The 20,244-nt window shown below is 40.9% G+C and overlaps 1 protein-coding gene across 1 annotated transcript in view; it reads right to left on the bottom strand.

Annotated features, from left to right (window-relative positions):
- Positions 1-951: 951 nt before the first annotated feature.
- Positions 952-20,244, bottom strand: part of LOC140734318 (ubiquitin-like protein 3) — a 30,607-nt gene continuing 11,314 nt past the window's right edge. The window contains exons 2-5 of the mRNA XM_073058115.1: positions 12,884-12,992; positions 8,992-9,078; positions 6,690-6,767; positions 952-5,158 (exon numbers count right to left, since the gene is read on the bottom strand). Of these exons, the coding sequence (XP_072914216.1) occupies positions 5,106-5,158; positions 6,690-6,767; positions 8,992-9,078; positions 12,884-12,992 (327 nt within the window). The 3' untranslated portion in view covers positions 952-5,105. The remainder of the gene's footprint in view (positions 5,159-6,689; positions 6,768-8,991; positions 9,079-12,883; positions 12,993-20,244) is intronic.

Below are 20,244 nucleotides of genomic sequence, written 5' to 3' on the forward strand. Positions count from 1 at the left end.
TGAAGGTTCAAAGGTCCAATTTAATGTCAGGGAAATGTAAACAATGTACATCCTGAAATACTTTTCCTCCACAACCATCCACGAAAACAGAGGAGTGCCCCAAAGAAAGAGCGACAGTTAAATGTTAGAACTCCAAAGTCCCCCCCAGCTCCCCTGGACGACGACGACGACGACTGGTAGAGTGGGAAATAGCTCCTTTCCCCAAGCTTGAGACTACTGTACTGAATTCCCTGCCACAACCCAGGTCTCATCACATATGGAGCACCAGTAGCTTTATAATGTCCACTTCTTAAACTTGTGAATGCACCTTCTGCTAAATGTCAATCTTCTGGAATACATCTTATTATTTGTTAATTTATTTATGGTAATATTACTTTGTGTGTTGTGTGCGAGTTATATGTACAGTGTTGTGTACCTTGGTCCAAAGAAACGTTGCTTCGTTTAGCAGTATACATGTATAAGGTCGAATGATAATAAACTTGAACTTGAAACCAAAGTGAAGATGGATCTGTATACAGACCAAAACTCCATTAGGCTTTACAATTCAACCGCCAGGAGTAAGATATGTTAAAGTGCTGGGGTTGATTGTATTTAATGTATCTAAGTAAACTACTTAAGAACTTTTTAAAAGCTATTATTAATGCTTTTTGAGAGAGTGATTTAGATGCATATCATATTTTTACTGAGTAATTTATGTAATTAGTTTTGCTAAAACAAGTGTATGGGACATTGGAAAAAATGTTGAATTTCCCCATGGGGATGAATAAAGTATCTATCTATCAATCTATCTTTGACTTGTGTCTTTTGGCTGGCAGCATTTGCAGTGCAATAAATAGCCTCCATGTACTTCAGTAGAGCAGCACGTGGCCCAGGTAGATCAGTATGAGGACAATCTTGTCCATAATGATAAATGGCTTTTATAAATTAGCAGAACCCATTGGTCACAAATAGTTATTTGGTCAGGAGGAAAAATCCAAACTTTTATCACAGTAAATATGCTTGAACCTTTAGCATACACTACAGTACAGACAATTCAGAGCCTTAGAGCAAGTTTTACATTGGTTATATTTTTAAGCTTTTATACATTTAATAACTCCAAAAATTCTTTAATCAAGAGTTTAAAAGCAGGCATATCCAACTACAGAAATAAGTGTTGTACCAACACATACCCGTTAAATTGAATCAATTACTAAAATGTCATACATTATTCATCATGTAATTAAAGAGTAGTTCCTTCCTTAGTTAAATAATTATTCTACTTCAGGAATTCTGAATGACAGAAGAGTAGAAACACCTCAATATTTCAATTCCTTCAGGGTTTTGAGAGCTTATCTCGTGAAAAACTTGTTCTGAATTCCAGCAAGCAATCTCTTTATGAGCTACTTTCCATTTGCTCATTATGCAGCAAGAATTTTATTAGACGGCCACCTGCAGGGCAGGCTTCAAGTGGGGAATTAGAGAGAAATGTGAACAAAATCCTAAAAATGGAAGTAATGAAAATGCATAGATCAATTAAATGCAGATGCATTAAGAGTAAAAGCTAAAGCAATTGGTCTTTTATTCCTCCCCCTACCCCATGGTTTCTGATTAAGTATTCATATTACTACCAAATTTTAACACTTGCTATAAAAGTGTTGTTTATTGCAAATATACAAATCAATCACAAAATTTGACTAGTGGACCTATTTGAAATGGACATAAACACTGTCCTTGTGCTGCAGAAAGATCAGGTGTGAGAAGCCAACTGAAGTTCCCTTCTATCATTTTTTTAAAAAGCAACCAAGACCGAATGCATCATCTCTACTATGATCCACGCTGCAGACTCACAGACCAGATATAAAACTCAGTGTTGAAACTTCAATCTGGCCATTCAGCCATTGCAATATTCCAGAAAGAAAACTCGTTTTTAAACAAGGTGAATTTAATGCCAACTTGGATTATCGCTGACGCTTAATTTTACTACAAATTTGGTACTGGTTCAAACTGTCTTTTGCCAATGATAAAGATGATTTATAAATAATAAGTTAGGATTAGAATCATTTAGAGTTCAGCAGGCTCTGTCTTTGTATTTAAGCCTCATTTGCACCAAAAAAGGTAAAACTATTTCACTGTGTAAAATTTTAGTATAAACTTTGGAGGCTTTGGAGGCACAAGAAACTCACTATAAAGTGTGACGGAAGTTAAGAGAGAAAACTATCTTAAATTTTGCACAGGCTTAATCAGGCTCAATTTCAATTAGGAAACAAAGGGGGAGCGAATAAGTATAAAGCAAAATAATTATAAATGTTTAGTTTCAGAATGTAATAATTTTATATATTTTTTTAAACAGGCATCACAATAGTCCAGCATTTATTGGCTAACTCCAACTGCTCTCAAGGTGCTGATGGTGAGCCACTTAATCCCTCTAAAGGCAGCTACGGGAGTAAAGCCCTCTAGCAATAAAGGAACAGTAAGGCATTTCCAAGTCAGGATTGGCAAGTGCCTCTCTCATTTTTCTTGATGATTCCATATAATTTAAAGAATATTAAATTGCCTTACTTTTAATATTTTATAATCACTGATGTATTTTGAAGCGAATGGAAGCCTTGTTGCTAACTAGACCACACCGTACGAATGCATGATACTTTAGGTCAGCAAATTAGATCTATTGCATCCAGTTTCAAGCAAATGCGGGTGTAGGAAGACCAAGGATTTTGATTCTGAACAGGAAGACCACCAGTTGAGCAAGAACTGGACTCTTGTCCTCATAAGCACAAAAGCCATTACACAGATGCAAAGTGGCTAATGGAAAACTGTCCTTTATCTCAGGGGGACTGGACTTTGAAAGTATATGTTATAAGACTATAAGACAGGCCATTTGGCCCATTGAATCAGCTCTGCTATTCCATTATAGCTGATTTATTATCCCTTTCAATCCCATTCTCTTGCCATCAGCCAATAACCTTGTTGTGCTTACTAATCAATAACATCTTGACCTCTGCTTTAAATACAGCCAATGTCCTGGGCTCCACATGCGTCTTGGCAATGAGTTCCACAGATTCACCATCATCTGGCTAAAGAAATTCCTTCTCATCTCTGTTCTAAATGGATGTCCTTCAGAGGCTGTGCTTGCTGAAGTTGAGTGTAAAGTTGTTGTTGCTGCGATAACACTTAACCAGCCGGTCTATCTCACTCTTCTAAGCCTGTTCACCACTATCTGAGATTCTACCAACAACGGTGGTATCCTCAGCAAATTTAAAGACTGCATTTGAGCTGTGCTTAGGCACACAGTCATGGGTGCAGAGACTATAGAGCAGTGGGCTAAGCACCATCAGGGGGATGCAGCATCTTCCAAACCCAGAACTAGAAGCCAAGGCAGTACATTGCGCCTTGTTCGAACCTCAGCTGAGGTACTGTTTTTGGAAGTGGTGCTATGTAGGTTTATTAGAATGATACTGGGTTTTAAGGATTAAATTATGAACATGGGTTTCATAAATTTGATTTCTAATCAGTGCTTTTAGAAAGAGCAAAGGCAAATTATCCAACATGTTTGAAAAAAAAAGAATTGGCAATGTAGATTGAGACACACTCTGTCCTTTTTGAGGAATCTAGATTCAATTTTAAATAATAAGTGGCAGTCCCTTTAAAAGTGATAACCAAACAGAGCAATGGAATCAAGTTAGCTGTCGTTGCTGGGTCAGCTGAAACTGTAAAACTAAAACTAATAGCTCTTTGCTATTAGAGGTAACTAGGTTATGTAAATGAAGTCCAAGTCAACCATGATCAAACTGAATGTTGAAAGAATGTAATGGGCCATGAACTACTTTATACAGTTCAGCCCACACCAGCTTGGGGTTTTGTCACCCTGCAGCGTGGATTAATCATTCGTTTAGGAGTACCAAACCACTGAAATATGAGCTACATGATTATTTTCTTATCTTAAGTAATCCAAGAACCTATAGTAAGACATTCATGCAGTTCAGCTGGAATGCAGTGATGCAGAATCCAAACCATTCACATTTCTACTCTAAACTATATGAGTGGAGGGAAAGGGTGGGGCAAATCTTTGAGATTTAGCACAGTAGTAATCTCATTCTATAAGAATTAACAATTTTTCTTTCGAAAAACTTCAGGCATGCAAACCATAAACAAGAAAAGCATGGATTACTTGACTCTGACAAAACTAAACTGAACATTGCAAAGCACCAGCACATGATAAACAGGTATTAAAATGCAGCATTTCTCCACCACCATCCAGTATCTTCTTGGCATTTTCTTAGGTTGAACAATACCCAACCACACTCACAACCATTTTAGTTTCTTTTGTTCAAAAACTTGATCCATTACCAAGAGCACATGCTGAAATAGCTGCAATGTTAGTTAAACTATACTTTTACCATTGTAAGAATATCCCAAGTTCTCCATCTGAGGTAACTGTTGGAGGAAGTTAGATTTAAAAACCTCCTATTCAAAATCACAGTTAGAACATCTCTGTCTGAGCAATCCAAATTTGAGCACCATGGACACTTCATACCATTGAACAGGAATTTCTACAATTGGCCTCATCATTCCAAAATCAATAGGGGAAATGTTAGCAGCAGGGTTCCCGCTCCTGATCATTTTCTAGTGATTTTGCTGCACGATTTATAATTGGACATTAGGTGACAATAGCATCAGGCTGAGCTACGTTTCCATGGTGATCAAACAGCCCGTTAAAATTGACTGCCGAGACCTGTACACAATGAAGTCACCTGGATAATATACAAGAAGGGGTTGCATCCATTAAATCAATGCTTCCAAAATGGAAGTGAAGAAAACTGAATAACTACAGTTTAAGGTAATTAGGAAAAGTAAATACAGAGAGATTTGGCTCCAAAGTTATTGCTGCTTCTGCAAAGCAGGAACATTCTCTTTTGTACAGATGTTGATGCTGAAAGTTCTGCAGTAGTTCATCTTCAATAGGATAAATCCTTAATATTCTATGGATTGATGAGGAATACACAAGTTAGGAGGTGTCATCAATCAAGTCAATACCAATCACTTGGATGTAAAGACTCAAATTCTTAATAGTTCCTCTAAAAACCAGCTCTTCGACTGGCCTTTGCAAAGTACAAGGCAAGTCATTTTCATAAGATCATACAGCAATTACTCTCTCCAGTTTTCTCCCGATTTCTTTGACCTGTACAACAACAAAAAAACAGATTTCAGTATACTTGTCACTTTTCTGTAATCACGACTGAGCAATTTAAAGCCGTATTTAATAATTTCAGGGGTTTTTGTAATTATTTTAGCCAGGTAATACTTTGCAAAATTCACAAATTAATAAATGTTAATTCTTTCTTTGCTCCCTTACCCTCCAATGACAAAATGGTTAAGTGACAGGAACAAAATTGAAATGTCCCATGGAATTGATAATTCCAAATATCAATAGCAAAACTCCAATAATCAGTACCAAAAAAATGGAAATCCGAATGTTTCCAATCTGGCTTGCTCGTCAGTCTGGAATGTGTGGGATACCAAGTGCAAATGGAGTGTGCCACGAGATCTTGGGGTCTGGAGGTAACTGGGGCCAGTGATAAGATTTGCAACACCAATAGTCAGGAATGTGTGTAGGTTCACAGATGTAGCCAGGATTCAGAGCGCCTGTACATCTCCTGTTCACTGTAGACTCCGACTATTGTAGAACATTTTTTTAAAAATTGAAACAAGTGGTTGGGTTTTAATAGAGTAATATCTAATCAATTAGCAGGTAAAGATGCTAACTCTACACTAGCTAGATTCCGGAGTTTTACTGTAATTTGTCTAATTATGTACAGTATTCAAATTAACGTCTATCACATTGCAATTTCAAACTCAAAACTGAGTGAAACCCCAAAATTTTGGAAAAATAGCAAGTTGAGCAGAAGCAAAGATTTCAACCTAGGGGAAATATGACAAGCTCTTTATTTTAATTTCAATACAATTCCTACCAAAGTTAGAGCCAAATATCAATAATACATATTCTGAAAAGAAGATAGCAAAGTTGTGATTTATTTTGCCAAATACTAAACCCCGACCATGCCCACTAAATGATGAGATTTCCCCCCATTTAAAGAACTTACAATTGTGGGAGATGGAAACAATTTAAATACTTTTCAGTAATTTTAATTAAGTATTTTTTTAAACCAACTGTTCGTACCAGAGCTGTAAATCTAGTAATTTCAACACAGAGATTGTTATGAAACTTCAGATGAACTGACCATTCAATGTCCTCCACCCCTCAACATCGGTTACGAATGACCATCTAATCATAGCTCTCTCTTAGAAAGGTTAGTAGACAATTGCTTCATGTGGTGTGAGCCAGCAAGACCATGTTGTCTTTGGTTCGAACCCTAGCTGGAGACATGCCAGTTGATCATGGCTACAAATTAGCTAGCATTATTCTACTCCATTATTCACCGACAGATGGTAAATTGATAAATTTGATCATTAGATGATACAGGTTATAAGATCAAATTTTCAGAGTATCAAGGATCAAATAACAAGGACTTCATTACAAGACTCAACTCAAAACCTTCAATGAAATTGTCAGGATCCTACAATCAAGGAATAAGAGTTATTGCTTCCAGGAGATGAAACTGCTAAAGAACAAATAAATTCTCAATAAAAGAATAACTGAAAGTCCAGTCCAATAATTTCAGTTACAAGTACAGATGAAATGACAACTTTACCTTGCGAATTGGGTTCTGGCAATGTTTCCCTGGCAACTAAATGCATCACTGTCATCCTTCCAGGAGGAAGCTTAAGGGCTGTAAAAGAGAGTTTTACAGAATACAATAACATTATAGGCATTTTATACCAAAAAGCTGTCAAATGCATGCACAATCTTCTACTGCAGGTTGAAACTGAGTTGAAAGGAAAGAGAAGAGTATGATAAAAGATTGACAGCTGTGACAATTGGCGAGAACATAATAGCAGGTTATAAAATCTGAGTTGCCCTTGATTTAGTAAGATCATAGTTGATTCATAAACTCGACTCCATTTTTCCTGCTTATCCTTTAATGTCTAAAAATGTCCCAACTTCAATTCTAAATATGATCAACAGTTCCAAGGTACAGATAACAATTATAGTAAACCTTAATTCAGTAGGCTTAGCCCTTGGGTGGTATTGGACTGGCACCACCCAAGTTCTAAGCATGCTGGGTTAAGACCATTGAATATTATTCCAATTACTACTCCAGCGCTTATGTTAAACATTATAGTATAATAAATTTTTCAGTGAACCCAGGTATTTGAAGGGAGTATGGGAACTTTTGGAGAGAGCACTGGAACCAGATACCAAATCATTGGGATTTCTGAACAAGCAGGTAGAGTTTACAATATTCATAATTCTGTAGAAATCTCACTTTAATCCCAAGTAGCTTAACTGTTCTCCAGACACCATACCCAGTATTCTAGACTCTGCAGTCAGAGGAAATAGCTTCATGCGGACAGTTAACAGTCAAGGTCTCAGTGCTCTGCTGCAATAAGACTAAAACTCACTCATAAGCTCCAGAGAGTGCAAGGCCCATCATCCTTGATCTTTCCTTGCAGGACAATAACCTGAACCCATGAATAAATCTAATGAACTTCCAAGGCACAAATTATCTTCTTTGGGTATGGAGACTAAAGCCACACACACTACTCCCAGAAATCTGAGGGTTCAGATTTACATATCTATCTTATACTTTGAAAAATTGAGTATACTGTATTGCTGGGAGCAGGGAAATGAGACAAGGGCAACTTACCTAAATGGACAAAAGCAAAAAAAAACAAAAATGTGTGGGTTAGGGCAAGTCCACATATGCTAGAGGCAAGTCAGAGACTGGAAACGGAGATGGCTGTCAACATGTACAGATCACTCCATGTCACTCTGAATGATTTTTTAAATTCATTTTTTGATTATGAACGTTATAGCAAGAACAGGATACATTGACCACTTAGTCATTCCTCCATGACACGTTTCTATTGTTATGACCCCAGCCCCCTCCTTTGTGAGAATCGCAAGAGCCCTAGTGAAGGGGGGGGGGGGGGGTCAATGACCCAAGAGAGAGAGCGACGTGCTGAAATTGGACTCAGGAAAATAAGAGAGAACCTTAAGGTTTGGAATGTGGTCTGGCCTCTCAGCCAGACAAAAGCCACGGAAATGGCCATTGTCTCTTGGAGACACCTTTGTGGAATGGGGACTGGGTTACGTGCAAACCCTCAGGGCAACGTGGGCTGGGAGATGAGGAGAGATTGCCTCACCCCACCCTGATTGACAGCTACAACCCTGCAAGTCCCGATAAAAGGTGGGCTGCCGAGGCGGCCCCTCAGACGCACCAAGGAGACACACTAAGAAGACACGATAGCGCTTCCCGTCGGAGCGGGTAGCCATTTTGAAGGAAGCCACGTGCGTTAGATTCCGGATCGGGAGTCTGTGGCTGAAACCAAAGGAAAAACCATTTTTAATTAACAACAGGGATTTGCTTCACAAAGACAACGGGCAAGTGTTCCTTTCTCTCACCAATCCCTCTCTCCAACACGTGAAATGCCAGCGGTTCCCAAACGGAAAAGCCTGCAGATTTATGAGTGACTTTTATATTTCCAGTGGACTCAGTATTATCCCCTAGACAACGATAGAGCTTATTTCTGATTATTACTATACCTGTGCTTTAGATTGAGTATTGACGATGTATATGATCTGAATGTTTTGTATTAACCATACGTTTGTGCCCCTTTATAAATAAAAAACGTTTGAAAATAGTACCATCAGACTTCAGCGGACCTCTCTATCTTTGCTGGTAAGTCACCCAGTTACGGGGAACGTAACACTATCCATAGCCACCCTTGCCAGATAAGAAACTTTCAAGATCCTGATAGTCTAGAGGTAGTAATACACTTCCACCCTTTCATATTTTAGATTTCCATTCCTATTGCAGAAAATGCTGCATCAATATAGCCTAGTCCACACAGTCTTTTAAATTGCAAGAAATACAAGGTTTATAAGCTTACCTCCCAATGTGACATTTCCATGCAAAAACCTTCCTTGGTAAATAAGCCGAAGAATATTGGGGCTACTGACTCGTTCATCATCCCAATCTGCAAAAAAAAAGAGCAAATAAAATCAGAGCACAAAACAAATATGGGTATCATATCCAATGTTTATTAGGAGAGCAGTGCCATTGCAAATTATAACCCGCATGCCACACAGCACTAGGAAATGCTGGATTGCACGTAGCAGGAGAGATTTCAAAATAATTGAGCGGGGGCAGTCAGGACAGTCGACGAGCCAAGCATCGCTAGGAGACGTTGGATTGCGCGTAATTAAGCATTTGGCAAGGACCAATAAAAAGAAGTTAGGTTTAAGTGGAGTGGTCATTGAAGGAGTGGGCCCGTGAGTTGAGGCTTTGGCTCAGTGAGGCTTCAATGAGGAGAGGTACATTTTCTTGCGGACTTTTTTATTTAATTTTCTTTCTTATTGCACAGTTAGAGCAGTGGGGATCCCAGGCAGGATAGTGAAATGCTCTTCTTACGGGTCAAGGCAGAAAGACCTTCAGCGTCACTTATGACTACACCTGCAATAACTGCATCCAGCTGCAGCTTCTTACAAACCATGTTAGAATTGGAGCTGGAGCTGGATGAACTCTGGATCATTTGGGAGGCTGAGGGATTAATCAACAGGTGATACAGGGAGTAAGTTACACCCAAGGAGCAGGACATGGGCAACTGTATGATCGTCAGGAGAGGAATAGGGGGATAGGCCACAAATGCAGAGTACCTCTGTGGCTGTTCCTCTCAATGACAGGTACTCTTTGGATGCTGTTTGTGGGGAAGATGTCCTAGCAGAAAAAAGTCACAACAGTCACGTCTCTGGCACTAAGCCAGTCTCTGTGGCTCAGAGAGAAGATAGGAGGATGGTAAGCTGTAGTGATAGGTGACTCATTGGTTAGGGGAACAGATGGGAGGTTCAGTGGACGAAAACGAGATTCCCTGGTGGTACGTTGCCTCCTGGCTGCCAGGGTCATGGACATCTCAGATCGAGTCCACAGCATTTTTAAATGGGAAGGTGAGTGGTCAGAGGTCATCATTCACATCGGTACAAATGACATGGGTAAGCAGGGTGATGAGATCTTGCAAAGAGAATTCAGGTTGTTAGATGCTAAATGAAAGGGCAGGACTTCCAGGGTTGTGATCTCAGGATTGCTATCAGATACCTACTGTATATACAGTTTAACACGTGGCTAAGGAGATGGTGCAGGAGGGAGGGCTTCAAATTTTTGGATCACTGGGCTCCATGGTGGGGGGGGGGGGGGATGTTAAACTAGAGTTGATAGTGGAATGGTTGTGGGACAGAAAGTTATCAAGCCTACATTCAAAGTCAGAAATTGAAAGGTTAAGCATGGTGGGATAAGAAAAGAATGACCATATTAATGGGATTATATTATAGACCACCTAATAGTCTGGGACTTAGAGGAGCAAATTTGCAGACATCACAGACTGCTGCAAGGAACATAAGGTTGTGATAGTAGGTGATGGGCTGGATGGGATACAGTTTGCCAAGTACGTTAAGGAAAGTTTCCTTAATCAAGAAATACATAGAGGTCACAGGTAGAGAGAAAACAACAGTAGATCTCCTATTAGGGAATGAGACAGGGCAGGTGACAGATGTTTGTGCAGGGGAACACTTTGCATCTAGTGATCATAATGCCATTGTTTCAAGAAAATTGTGGAGAAGAATAGGTCTGGTCCTCGGGTTGAGATTCTAAATAGGAGAACAACAATTTTGATGGTATCATAAAGGATCTGGCAATTGTGGATTGGGGCAGGGTGTTTTCTGGAAAAGGTGTGCTTGGTAAATGGGAGGACTTCAAAGGTGAAATTTTGAGAGTACAGTTTGTATATTCCTGTCAGAATAAAAGGCAAGGACAACAAAACAAAACAAATGTCATTATTTTTCCACTGCACAATGGGAGTACCTTCATCAAAAGGATTTCAGCAGGTCAAGGTAGCTCCTGACCATCAGCTTGTCAAGTGAAAAAAGTGGTGGGCAATCAATACTGGCTTTGCCCACGGTATGATTCTAAAACTACAAATCAGTGATAGGCCAATTTTGGTGAAGGCTCTCAGGCCCAGTAATAGGCCAAAGTCTCTCTGTTCTTTCAATAAGAAAGCTAGTTGATCATTCATAAACAATGTATTAGTCATGTGAATATGCCCAGCTTAGATGTTTACAGTTTTCTATTGTACAAGCAAAACTTTTAAACAGTTTTCAGTAGAAGCCATTTAATAAATATTTCACCACCTAGTTTTAAAATGGAGATTCATTATGGAAAGTTAGCACTTTCCTTCTTTTCTTATCTTAAATATTTCTATAGGTCTCTCTTCGCTCGGCAACAATAGATAGAAAAGCTTCATGAGTCATTCATTTTAAACTCATGGATTACAAAACCAAGGCACTTCTCAACATGATCGTTTTTCCCCCTTTGCTGCAAAGCAAAATATGGTGGTACATTTCTGATCTCTCTATTAACTTCACTTTTCTCTACTAATACCTTCAGTTTTCCATATAACCAAACGACATCGGAGCATAATTAGGCCATTCAGCCAACCGAGTCTGCTCCACTGTTTCATCATGGCTGACTTATTCTCCCTCTCAACTTTATTTTCCTGCCTTCTCTCCAAAAACTTTGATGCCCTGACTAACCAAAAACCTATCAACCTCCACTTTAAATGTGCTTAATAACTTCTGTGGCCATAATTTCCATCATTTCATCACTCTCTAGCTAAAGAAACTCCCCATCTTTGTTCTAATTGGACATCCCTCTACTTTGAGGCTGTGTCCTTTGGTCGCAGACTCTCCCACTACAGGAAATATCCTTTCCACATCCACTCTAGGGCTTTCAATATTCAATAGGTTTCACTGAGATCCCCTCGCATCGTTCTAAGCTCCAGCGAGTACAAGCTCAGAGCTATCAAATGTTCCTCATACATTAACCCTTTCATTTCCAGAATCATTCTCATGAACCTCCTCTGGACCCTCTCCAATGCCAGCATATCTTTTCCTTAAATAAGGACCTTAAACTGCTCACAATACTCCAAGTGCAGTCTAACCAGAACTTTATAAAGCGTCAGGATTACATCCATGCATTTATATTCTAGTCCTCTTGAAATGAATGCTAACATTGCATTTGCCTTCCTCACTACTGACTCAACCTGCAAGTTAAGCTTCAAGGAATCCTGCACAAGGACTCTCAAGTTGAATTTTCTCCACGCTTAGAAAATAGTCCATGCTTTTATTCCTTCCACCAAAGGGCATGACCATACACTTCCCTACACTATATTTCTGCCACTTCTCCCAATCCATCTAAATCTAAATCCTTCTGAAGACGCCCTGCTACACCACCTACCTTTATATCGTTCTCAAACCTGGCCACAAAGCCATCATCCAAATCTTTGACATATAATATGAAAAGAAGCGGTCCAGCAGCAGCTCCTGCAGAACACCACCTGAAGTCAACCAAAGTTGGTTCCCTAACCAAAGTTGCTCCTGCTAGTCAGCCAATCTTGTATCCATGCTAGTATCTTGCATGTAATACTGCTGGTTTTTAAAAGCTTTCCAATCCTCTAACTTCCCAGTAATTTTGCTACATTATATGCCCTCTCTATTGCTTTTAATGCTGTCTTTGACTTCCCTTGCCAGCTACAGTTGCGTCATCCTCCCTTTAGAATACCTCTTCACCTTTGTGATGCACTCATCCTGCACCTTCCAAATTGCTCCTAGAAATTCCAGCCGTCTGCCGTCATCCCTGCTAATGTCCCCTTTCAACCAATCTTTTTGTTTTTTTTTTGTTCCAGTTAGCTCTACACCTGGTACATTTGTTACAACAGTATTTAGGACACTTACCCACAGGCCAGTTCTCGTAGACATGTTTGGCAATATCTGAAGCAGAATCATTTGGTGAAAACACAAATTCTTGCGTCTTCCCACTAACTAAAATAAGGCGCAGATTTACCTGTGGATCAGAGAAAGAAATAGAAATGAACTGTTCACTAAATAAAGCAAATTAAGATTGCTCAAAAGCAATAATCCACATTGACTACAAGTGTATAGCTCTCAGTAAATGTTGTTGCATATTACTGATTATTTCTGTTAACACTTCAGGCCGATGCCCTTTTCAGAAAGGGGACAGAAGCCAGATTCCTCTCCAGTCCTGATGAAGGGTCACAGCCTGAAATGCCGTCTGCTTATTCCCTTCCATAGATGTCTGGCTTGCTGAATTTCTCCAGCATTTTGCGAGTGTTGCTCAAAATTTCAAGCATCAGCAGAATATCTAATGACTCAGGTATTAAAGATTAATGGTGTTTTCGGAACCCTGCAAAGAGAGTTTAATGCGTAAAAGAATACTAAAAGCACTGACAAGAAAGCCCTTGATCCTTGGAAAGATGAAGCAGTTTAGGAGTGAATTCTGAACTTGCCATCAAAAGATTTATGAAAGTGCACTTGAACACAATCCTTGCCTTTTCAGGGTTCTTTGGAAGACCCTGATCTGATGTTAGACACTGACTTTGGTTCTTTGTGGAAATGGGACCCGCTCTCAGGGCCTCACAACCAGCTGCTTTTCGATATGCCAAGAACACAGCCTGGAAAGACTAACACACCTTCAGGCTGCTGTAATTTTGTAGTTCTGGAGACGAGCTGATTCGAGGTCCACGTGCCACCTGATGTGTCTTGGGAGTACACAGAGGATAGAAAGCAGTGAGCTGGCTGCTGGCTGTGTGCCCAGAGATCCGAGTTCTTTGGGCACAGAGCTCGGAAAAGACGATGCAACAGACTTTTAACACCATAAATCAGTGAGGTGCTTTGTTATGTCTCTCCACTCACTGTGGAATGTGGCACCTCTTTTTCCCTTAGTAGGGAGAGAGAGAGAGCCTGTGCTACGTTGATTTACCGTGTGAACGAGAAGTCCTTGGGGTACTGCAAGTCTGTGTCTTTATTGATGCTTTGCTGCATGCTTGAATGCAGGGTGGGGGACGCTGAAGCTTTTTTATTGGGGGGGAGTCGTCACTTTGCTGCTGCTTAGGTGTGGGAGGGGGGCTTTGGGGTTCTAACATTTAACTGTCATTCATTCTTAGGGGCACTCCTCTGTTTTCACGTATGTTTGTGAAGAAAAAGAATTTCAGGATGTATATTGTATACATTCTCTGACATTAAATGTACCTATTGAAACCTATCGAACACAGTGCAAAAGGACACACTGATCTGAAATGTATTCCAAATAACAATGAAAAATTTTCAACATTAATTAGATTTCATTAAAGGTCATGTAGGAAGACAATGGATATTTTGAAGACGTTTCTGGGCAGAGTGAGTTGTACTGAAGGGTTAACAAAGTCTTCAAACCATCTGCTTCAGCCTGTGAGTTGTTGCTGTTGTTCCTTTCCATACCTTGAGGGACATTGGGCGGCAAACTTTCTGCTCCTTTAGAATTTGTCTGTTGTTTTTTTTTAAACGAAGCCGAGTTGCTCGCTCGATACTCAACCTGCAGGGATGGAAAGCGTGCAAGGAGCTGGCTGGACCCAAACCTGGTACCACTTGCCTTGAAGTCTGGTGCAGCTGCCACTACACCATCAGCCGGCATTGGCCTAAGAGTAGCCATACTGAAATCAGTGTGTGGGAGATACACAGCCACAGCCAATTCCAGATTGACCAAACCCAAATATTCAGTTTCCTTACTTGATTAGGGGACATCTACAGATCATCACATCCTTGCATTCTAGCTTGATGTGCCTTTATCCAGCTGTGAGCGAAGTCCCTTGAGCACCGTGACAAGTTGAAGTCACCTCTTGACTGTGGCACAAAGGCAAACTTGAAACTAGTGCTCAGGGACTTGCCCCTCGTCTCCCTCCCCCCCCCCCAAAAAAAACCATCAGGCAATATTTCCCATCAGCTTCTTTATGAAGTGGCACACTCCCTCAAACATGAAAAAAAGTTTGTCGCCTCAGTCCTCCAGTATAGAGGATGCCACAGATTCATTTGTTGCAGCCATTTTTCCTTGTTTTAGTCCCAAATAGCCTCAGTTTCTGACCATATCAGTCAGGGAAAACATTTCCTCTTTTTTTTTTGCCAGATTAAAAAAAAGCAAATTTCTTTTGTTAAAAGAGGGTTTGATACTGTACGTTTCCACAAAGTTGCTTCTCATTATTCAAAACTCTAGAGAACAGAAACTAACTTGGTCAAACTCTTATGACAGAGAGAACTGGCAAAAGATTGACTTTTAGAGATGATGGGCGCCTCAGGAGGAAGTCAGGATGAATCACCCACTCTGCAATTTCTGAATGGTCATTAGATAGATAGATAGATAGATAGATACTTTATTCATCCCCATGGGGAAATTCCACATTTTTTCCAATGTCCCATACACTTGTTGTAGCAAAAAAAAAACTAATTACATACATACTTCACTCAGTAATAATATGATATGCATCTAAATCACTACTCAAAAAGCATAATAAAAAGTTCTTAATTCCTGGCAGTTGAATTGTAAAGCCTAATGGCATTGGGGAGTATTGACCTCTTCATCCTGTCTGAGGAGCATTGCATCGATAGTAATCGATAGAAATATTTTATTCTCATCTCAAACCCTGATACAGATATTCTTCATGCCTGCTCCTGTTAGCTAGTTCAATGACCATTACCGACATATGGCTGGTTGAACAGGAGATTGCTTGATTCTGTCCACTGTACATCATCCAACATTTCTGCTTTTCCAGGCCGACAATTTGGTTTTAAGTACACATGGTGCCCCTCCTACCTCACTACTTTCTACTGACAATATACTTCAAGTCATCGCAGGTGATTCTACTGTTACCAAGCTGCTTTATAGACAGACAATGAAGTCTCCACTTTGTGCCTTGGCCACCAACAGTGTTGCTTCCATGAAAGAGTACCAGCGTATCAGCTGATGGATAGCAATCAGAAGCTGGTGAGCTTGCTTATGTTTGACCCAATACCATGAAACTTCAATAAGATTAAAATAAATGTTAGGGGCTTCCCCCACTCCCCCACTATTGTATCACCTTGGGTGATTTTGACCTGCCTGTAAGGCAGGGGGGGCAAGGGAGGACTTTGATCTTACTGTCAGAATCACGCCAGACAGAATATAATCCCCCTATTTAGGCCCATCCCCTGGTACACTTTGTAAGGTCAACTGATGTTCCCAATTCTTTTAATGCTAAGTCTTCAAAGCATTCTTTCTGGCATCTGTGAAGGCATGAAGTGTTCATTTAGAGTGTCATGCATTCAAGATTGAGTTCTTTGTTAAAGTAATCTCAAACCCATTCTATGTATTGCCACCAACACTACAGTTTGATTCAGCTTCCTCGGAATGTATTGTGTGTGGACTGCTGTGTGGCTCTGTATTAATGACAAGACATTGGTCAGCAAAATCACCCGACCTTAAAGGTTTAACTCATGTGATTTTCTTTGAGAGCAACCCAGGAAAGAGCTGAAGAAACTCAGAGAGGCAGGCAGCATCTATCAAGGGAAATCAAGAGGTGCGTTTTACACTGGCTCATATTAGTTAACAAGATACAGCCAAAATTTCAGGACCTTCATTGTGTAATTTCAAGTTTAAAGCATTTCAACATTTTGGTGTTGCAGTATTCTGGGATACCACGAGGCCTTTAGCAAGCCAGAATTCTCCTAGTGAATTGAGTAAACATTCAACGTGAAGGCTGTAAGACATAGGAGCAGAATTAGGCCATTAGGCCCATCACCTTCTCTGCTATTTGATGATGGCTGATTTATACTTCCCTCTCAACTCCATTCCCCCATTCTCCTGACTTCTCCCTCTCTAACCCTTGGCACCCTTACTAGTCGAGAACGTATCAACTTCCACTTTAAATGCACCCAATAATTTGGCCTCCACAGTCATTTGCAGCAATGAATTCCACATATTCACCAACATTTGGCTGAAGAAATTCCTCCTCACTTCTGTTTACAAGGGATGTTGTTTGATTCTGAAGCCCTCTGTTCCTAGACTCTCCCACTAACAGAAACATCCCGCCACGTCTATTCTAACCAGACCTTTCAGTATTTGACAGGATTCAATGAGATTTCCCACCTCCCCCCCCCCCCCCCATCCGTCTAACCTCCAAGTACAAGCCCAGAGTCACACAGTCATAAAATGCTCATCATACATTAACACTTTCATCCCACCAATTACCGTCATATACCTCCTCTGGACCCTCTACAATGCCAGCATATCCTTCCTAAAACTTCTGAGGTGGGCTGCAATCATCATGAGAAGTCATTCATTGGCGATGCAGTGCGAGGTTTAAAAAGAGACTGGGTGCTTTCTGAACTTTTCGGTGGTCTGCAATCATAACAATCTATTAGGCACTGACAGGGACCAATAAAAAGAAGTGAGGAGTAAACAGAGTGGCCACTGTGTGATTGAACAGTATTAGAGTGGTCAGCCTTTGGCAAGCACAGGTGGAGATTGTAAGCAAGTTTCTAATAAGTTCATTTTTCTGTTAGTAATTGCTAGTGTGCTGAGAATGGGTCCAGAGTTGACGGTGTGACATGTGGGACTGTTGGGAGACCTCCAGTCTCACTGATAACTACATCTGCACTAAGTGCACTGAACTGCCGCTCCTTAAAGACCATGTTAAGGAATGGAAGCTGCAGCTGAATGACTTTTGGCTCATAAGCAAAAATGAGGAGGTGATTGATAAGAGCTACAGAGGGGTAGTCACCCTAAGTGGTCAGGCGAAGGAAAGGGAATAGGCAGCCAGTGAAGAGTATTCCTGTGGCCGATCCCCTCAATAGCAAGTGTACTGCTTTGGATACTATTGGGTGGGGGGGGGGGGGCGAGGATGACTTATCGGAGGAAACGCAGCGAACTGATCTCCGGTACTGAGTCAGTCTGTGTGGCTCAGAAGGGAAGACAGATGAAGGGAGAGAAGAGGAGTGCAGTAGTGATAGGCGATTCCATATTGGAGGAGTAAACAATAGATTCTGTCGACATGAAAGAAATACCCGGATGGTGCGTTGCCTCCCAGATGCTGGGGTCACGGATGTCTGGATTTGAGTCCACAGCACTCTAAAGGCAAAAGGTGAAGAGCCGGAACACTTGGTACATAATGTTACCAACAGCACAGGTCGAAAAAGGAAGGAGATCCTGAAGAGGGAATATAGGGAGTTAGATAGAAAGCTGAAAAGCAGGACCACCAGGTTAGTAATCTCTGGATTGCTGCCTGTGCCATGTGCCAGTCAGGGTAAGAATAGGATGATTTGGCGGATGAACATATGGCTGAAGAACTGGTGCAGGGGGGCAGGGTTTCAGATTTCTGTATCAGTGGGATTTCTTCTGGGTAAGGTACGACCAGTGCAAAAGGAACGGTTACACCTGAACCCAAGGGGGACCTGCAGTATGCAGTGAGACTATGAAGGACAGGCAGATAATAGGGCAAAATTGAAGTCAGTGGGTTGAGTTGCAGTGTAACTAAAAGGATGGCAAATACCAGAATGAAGGTGTAATATTTGAATGCAAGCAGTGTATGGAATAAAGTATATGATCTTGTAGCGTAGTTAGAGTTTGGCAAGTATGATGTTATGAGTCGTAGCCGAAAGATGATGATAGTTTGGAGCTTAACATCCAAGGATTCACATTATATCAAAAGGACAAACAGGTAGGCACCCCACAGGGTGTGGGGTGGCTCTGTTGGCAAAAAATGTAATCATATTCTCAGGAAGCGGTGACATATGATCGGAAGATGTATAATTCTTGTGGGTGGAGTTAAGAAATTGCAAGGGTAAGACCATGATAGTAATTATATACAGGTCTCCAAACAATAGCCAGGATGTAGGCTACAAATTACAATTTACAGATAGAAAAGGTACGTGAAAAGGGCAATGTTGCAATTGTCAAGGGGGATTTCATTATGCAGGCACTGTAGATTGGGATGGCTTTTTAGAGCAGCTTGTGGTTGAGCCCACTAGGGGAATGGCAATTCTGGATTGGGTGTTGTGTAGTGGCCTAGATTTGATTAGGGGGCTTAAGGTAAAGGAATCCTTAGGATATGATCATCCTACAGTTTGAGAAGAAGCTAAAATCAGATGTAGAGAGTAGCCTCGGCCTCCTTTAGTCTCGATAGACCATAGATTTGTGCCTTGGAAAGTTTCCAGAGCGCAAGCCTGGTCAGGGTTGTATGGAAGACCGGCAGTTGCCCATGCTGCAAGTCTCCCCTCTCCACGCCACCAATGTTGCCATGGAACAAGGGCATTAGGACCCATACAGCTTGGCACCGGTGTCGTCGCAGAGCAATCTGTGGTTAAGTGCCTTGCTCAAGGACACACAAGCAGCCTCAGCCAAGGCTCGAACTAGCGACCTTCAGATCACTAGACGAATGCCTTAAACACTTGGCCATGCGCCAACTAAAATCAGATGTACCAGTGTAACAATGGAGTAAAGGGAACTAGAGGCATGAGAGAGGAGCTGGCCAAAGTAGATTGAAAGGGGACAATAGCAGGGATGATGGCAGAAAAGCAATGGCTGGAGTTTCTGGGAGCAATTCAAAAGGTGCAGGAAAGATACATCCTAAAGATGAGTAAGTATTCTAAAGGGATGATGACGCAACTGTTAGTTGCTATTCTTAAGGAGAAGGTACTTGGGAAGCTGAAAGGTTTGACGGTAGATTAAGTCACCTGGACCAGATGGAGTACACCCCAGGGTTGTGAAAGAGGTGGCTAAAGAGATTGTGGAGGCATTAGCAATGACCAACAATCACTAGAGTTATTTATTTATTGAGATACAGCATGGAGTAGGCGCTTCTGGCCATTCAAGCTGTGCCACCCGGTAAACCCAATGTAACCCTAGCCTAATCACAGGACAATTTATAATGATCAATTAACCTACCAACTGGTATGTCTTTGAACTGGAGAAAACCAATATACCCGGAAGAAACCACATGGTCACAGGGAGAACATACAAACTCCTTACAAAGAGCAGTGGGTTTATGGAATGGTTCCATAAAACAGGAAAATTGCACTCTAGTGAGGGAGGGAGGCAGAAGAAAGAAAATTATAGGCCAGTTAGCCTGATTTCAGTGGTTGGAAAGATATTGGAATCTATTTTTTAAGGATGATGCTCAGGGTACTTGGAGGTACATGACAAAATAAACCAAAGTCAGCATGGTTTCCTTAAGGGGAAATCTCGCCTGACAAATCTGTTGGAATCCTTTACAGAAATAACAAGCAAGGTG

This window comes from Hemitrygon akajei, chromosome 10, assembly GCF_048418815.1.
Source record: "Hemitrygon akajei chromosome 10, sHemAka1.3, whole genome shotgun sequence".
Classification (NCBI taxonomy): domain Eukaryota; kingdom Metazoa; phylum Chordata; class Chondrichthyes; order Myliobatiformes; family Dasyatidae; genus Hemitrygon; species Hemitrygon akajei.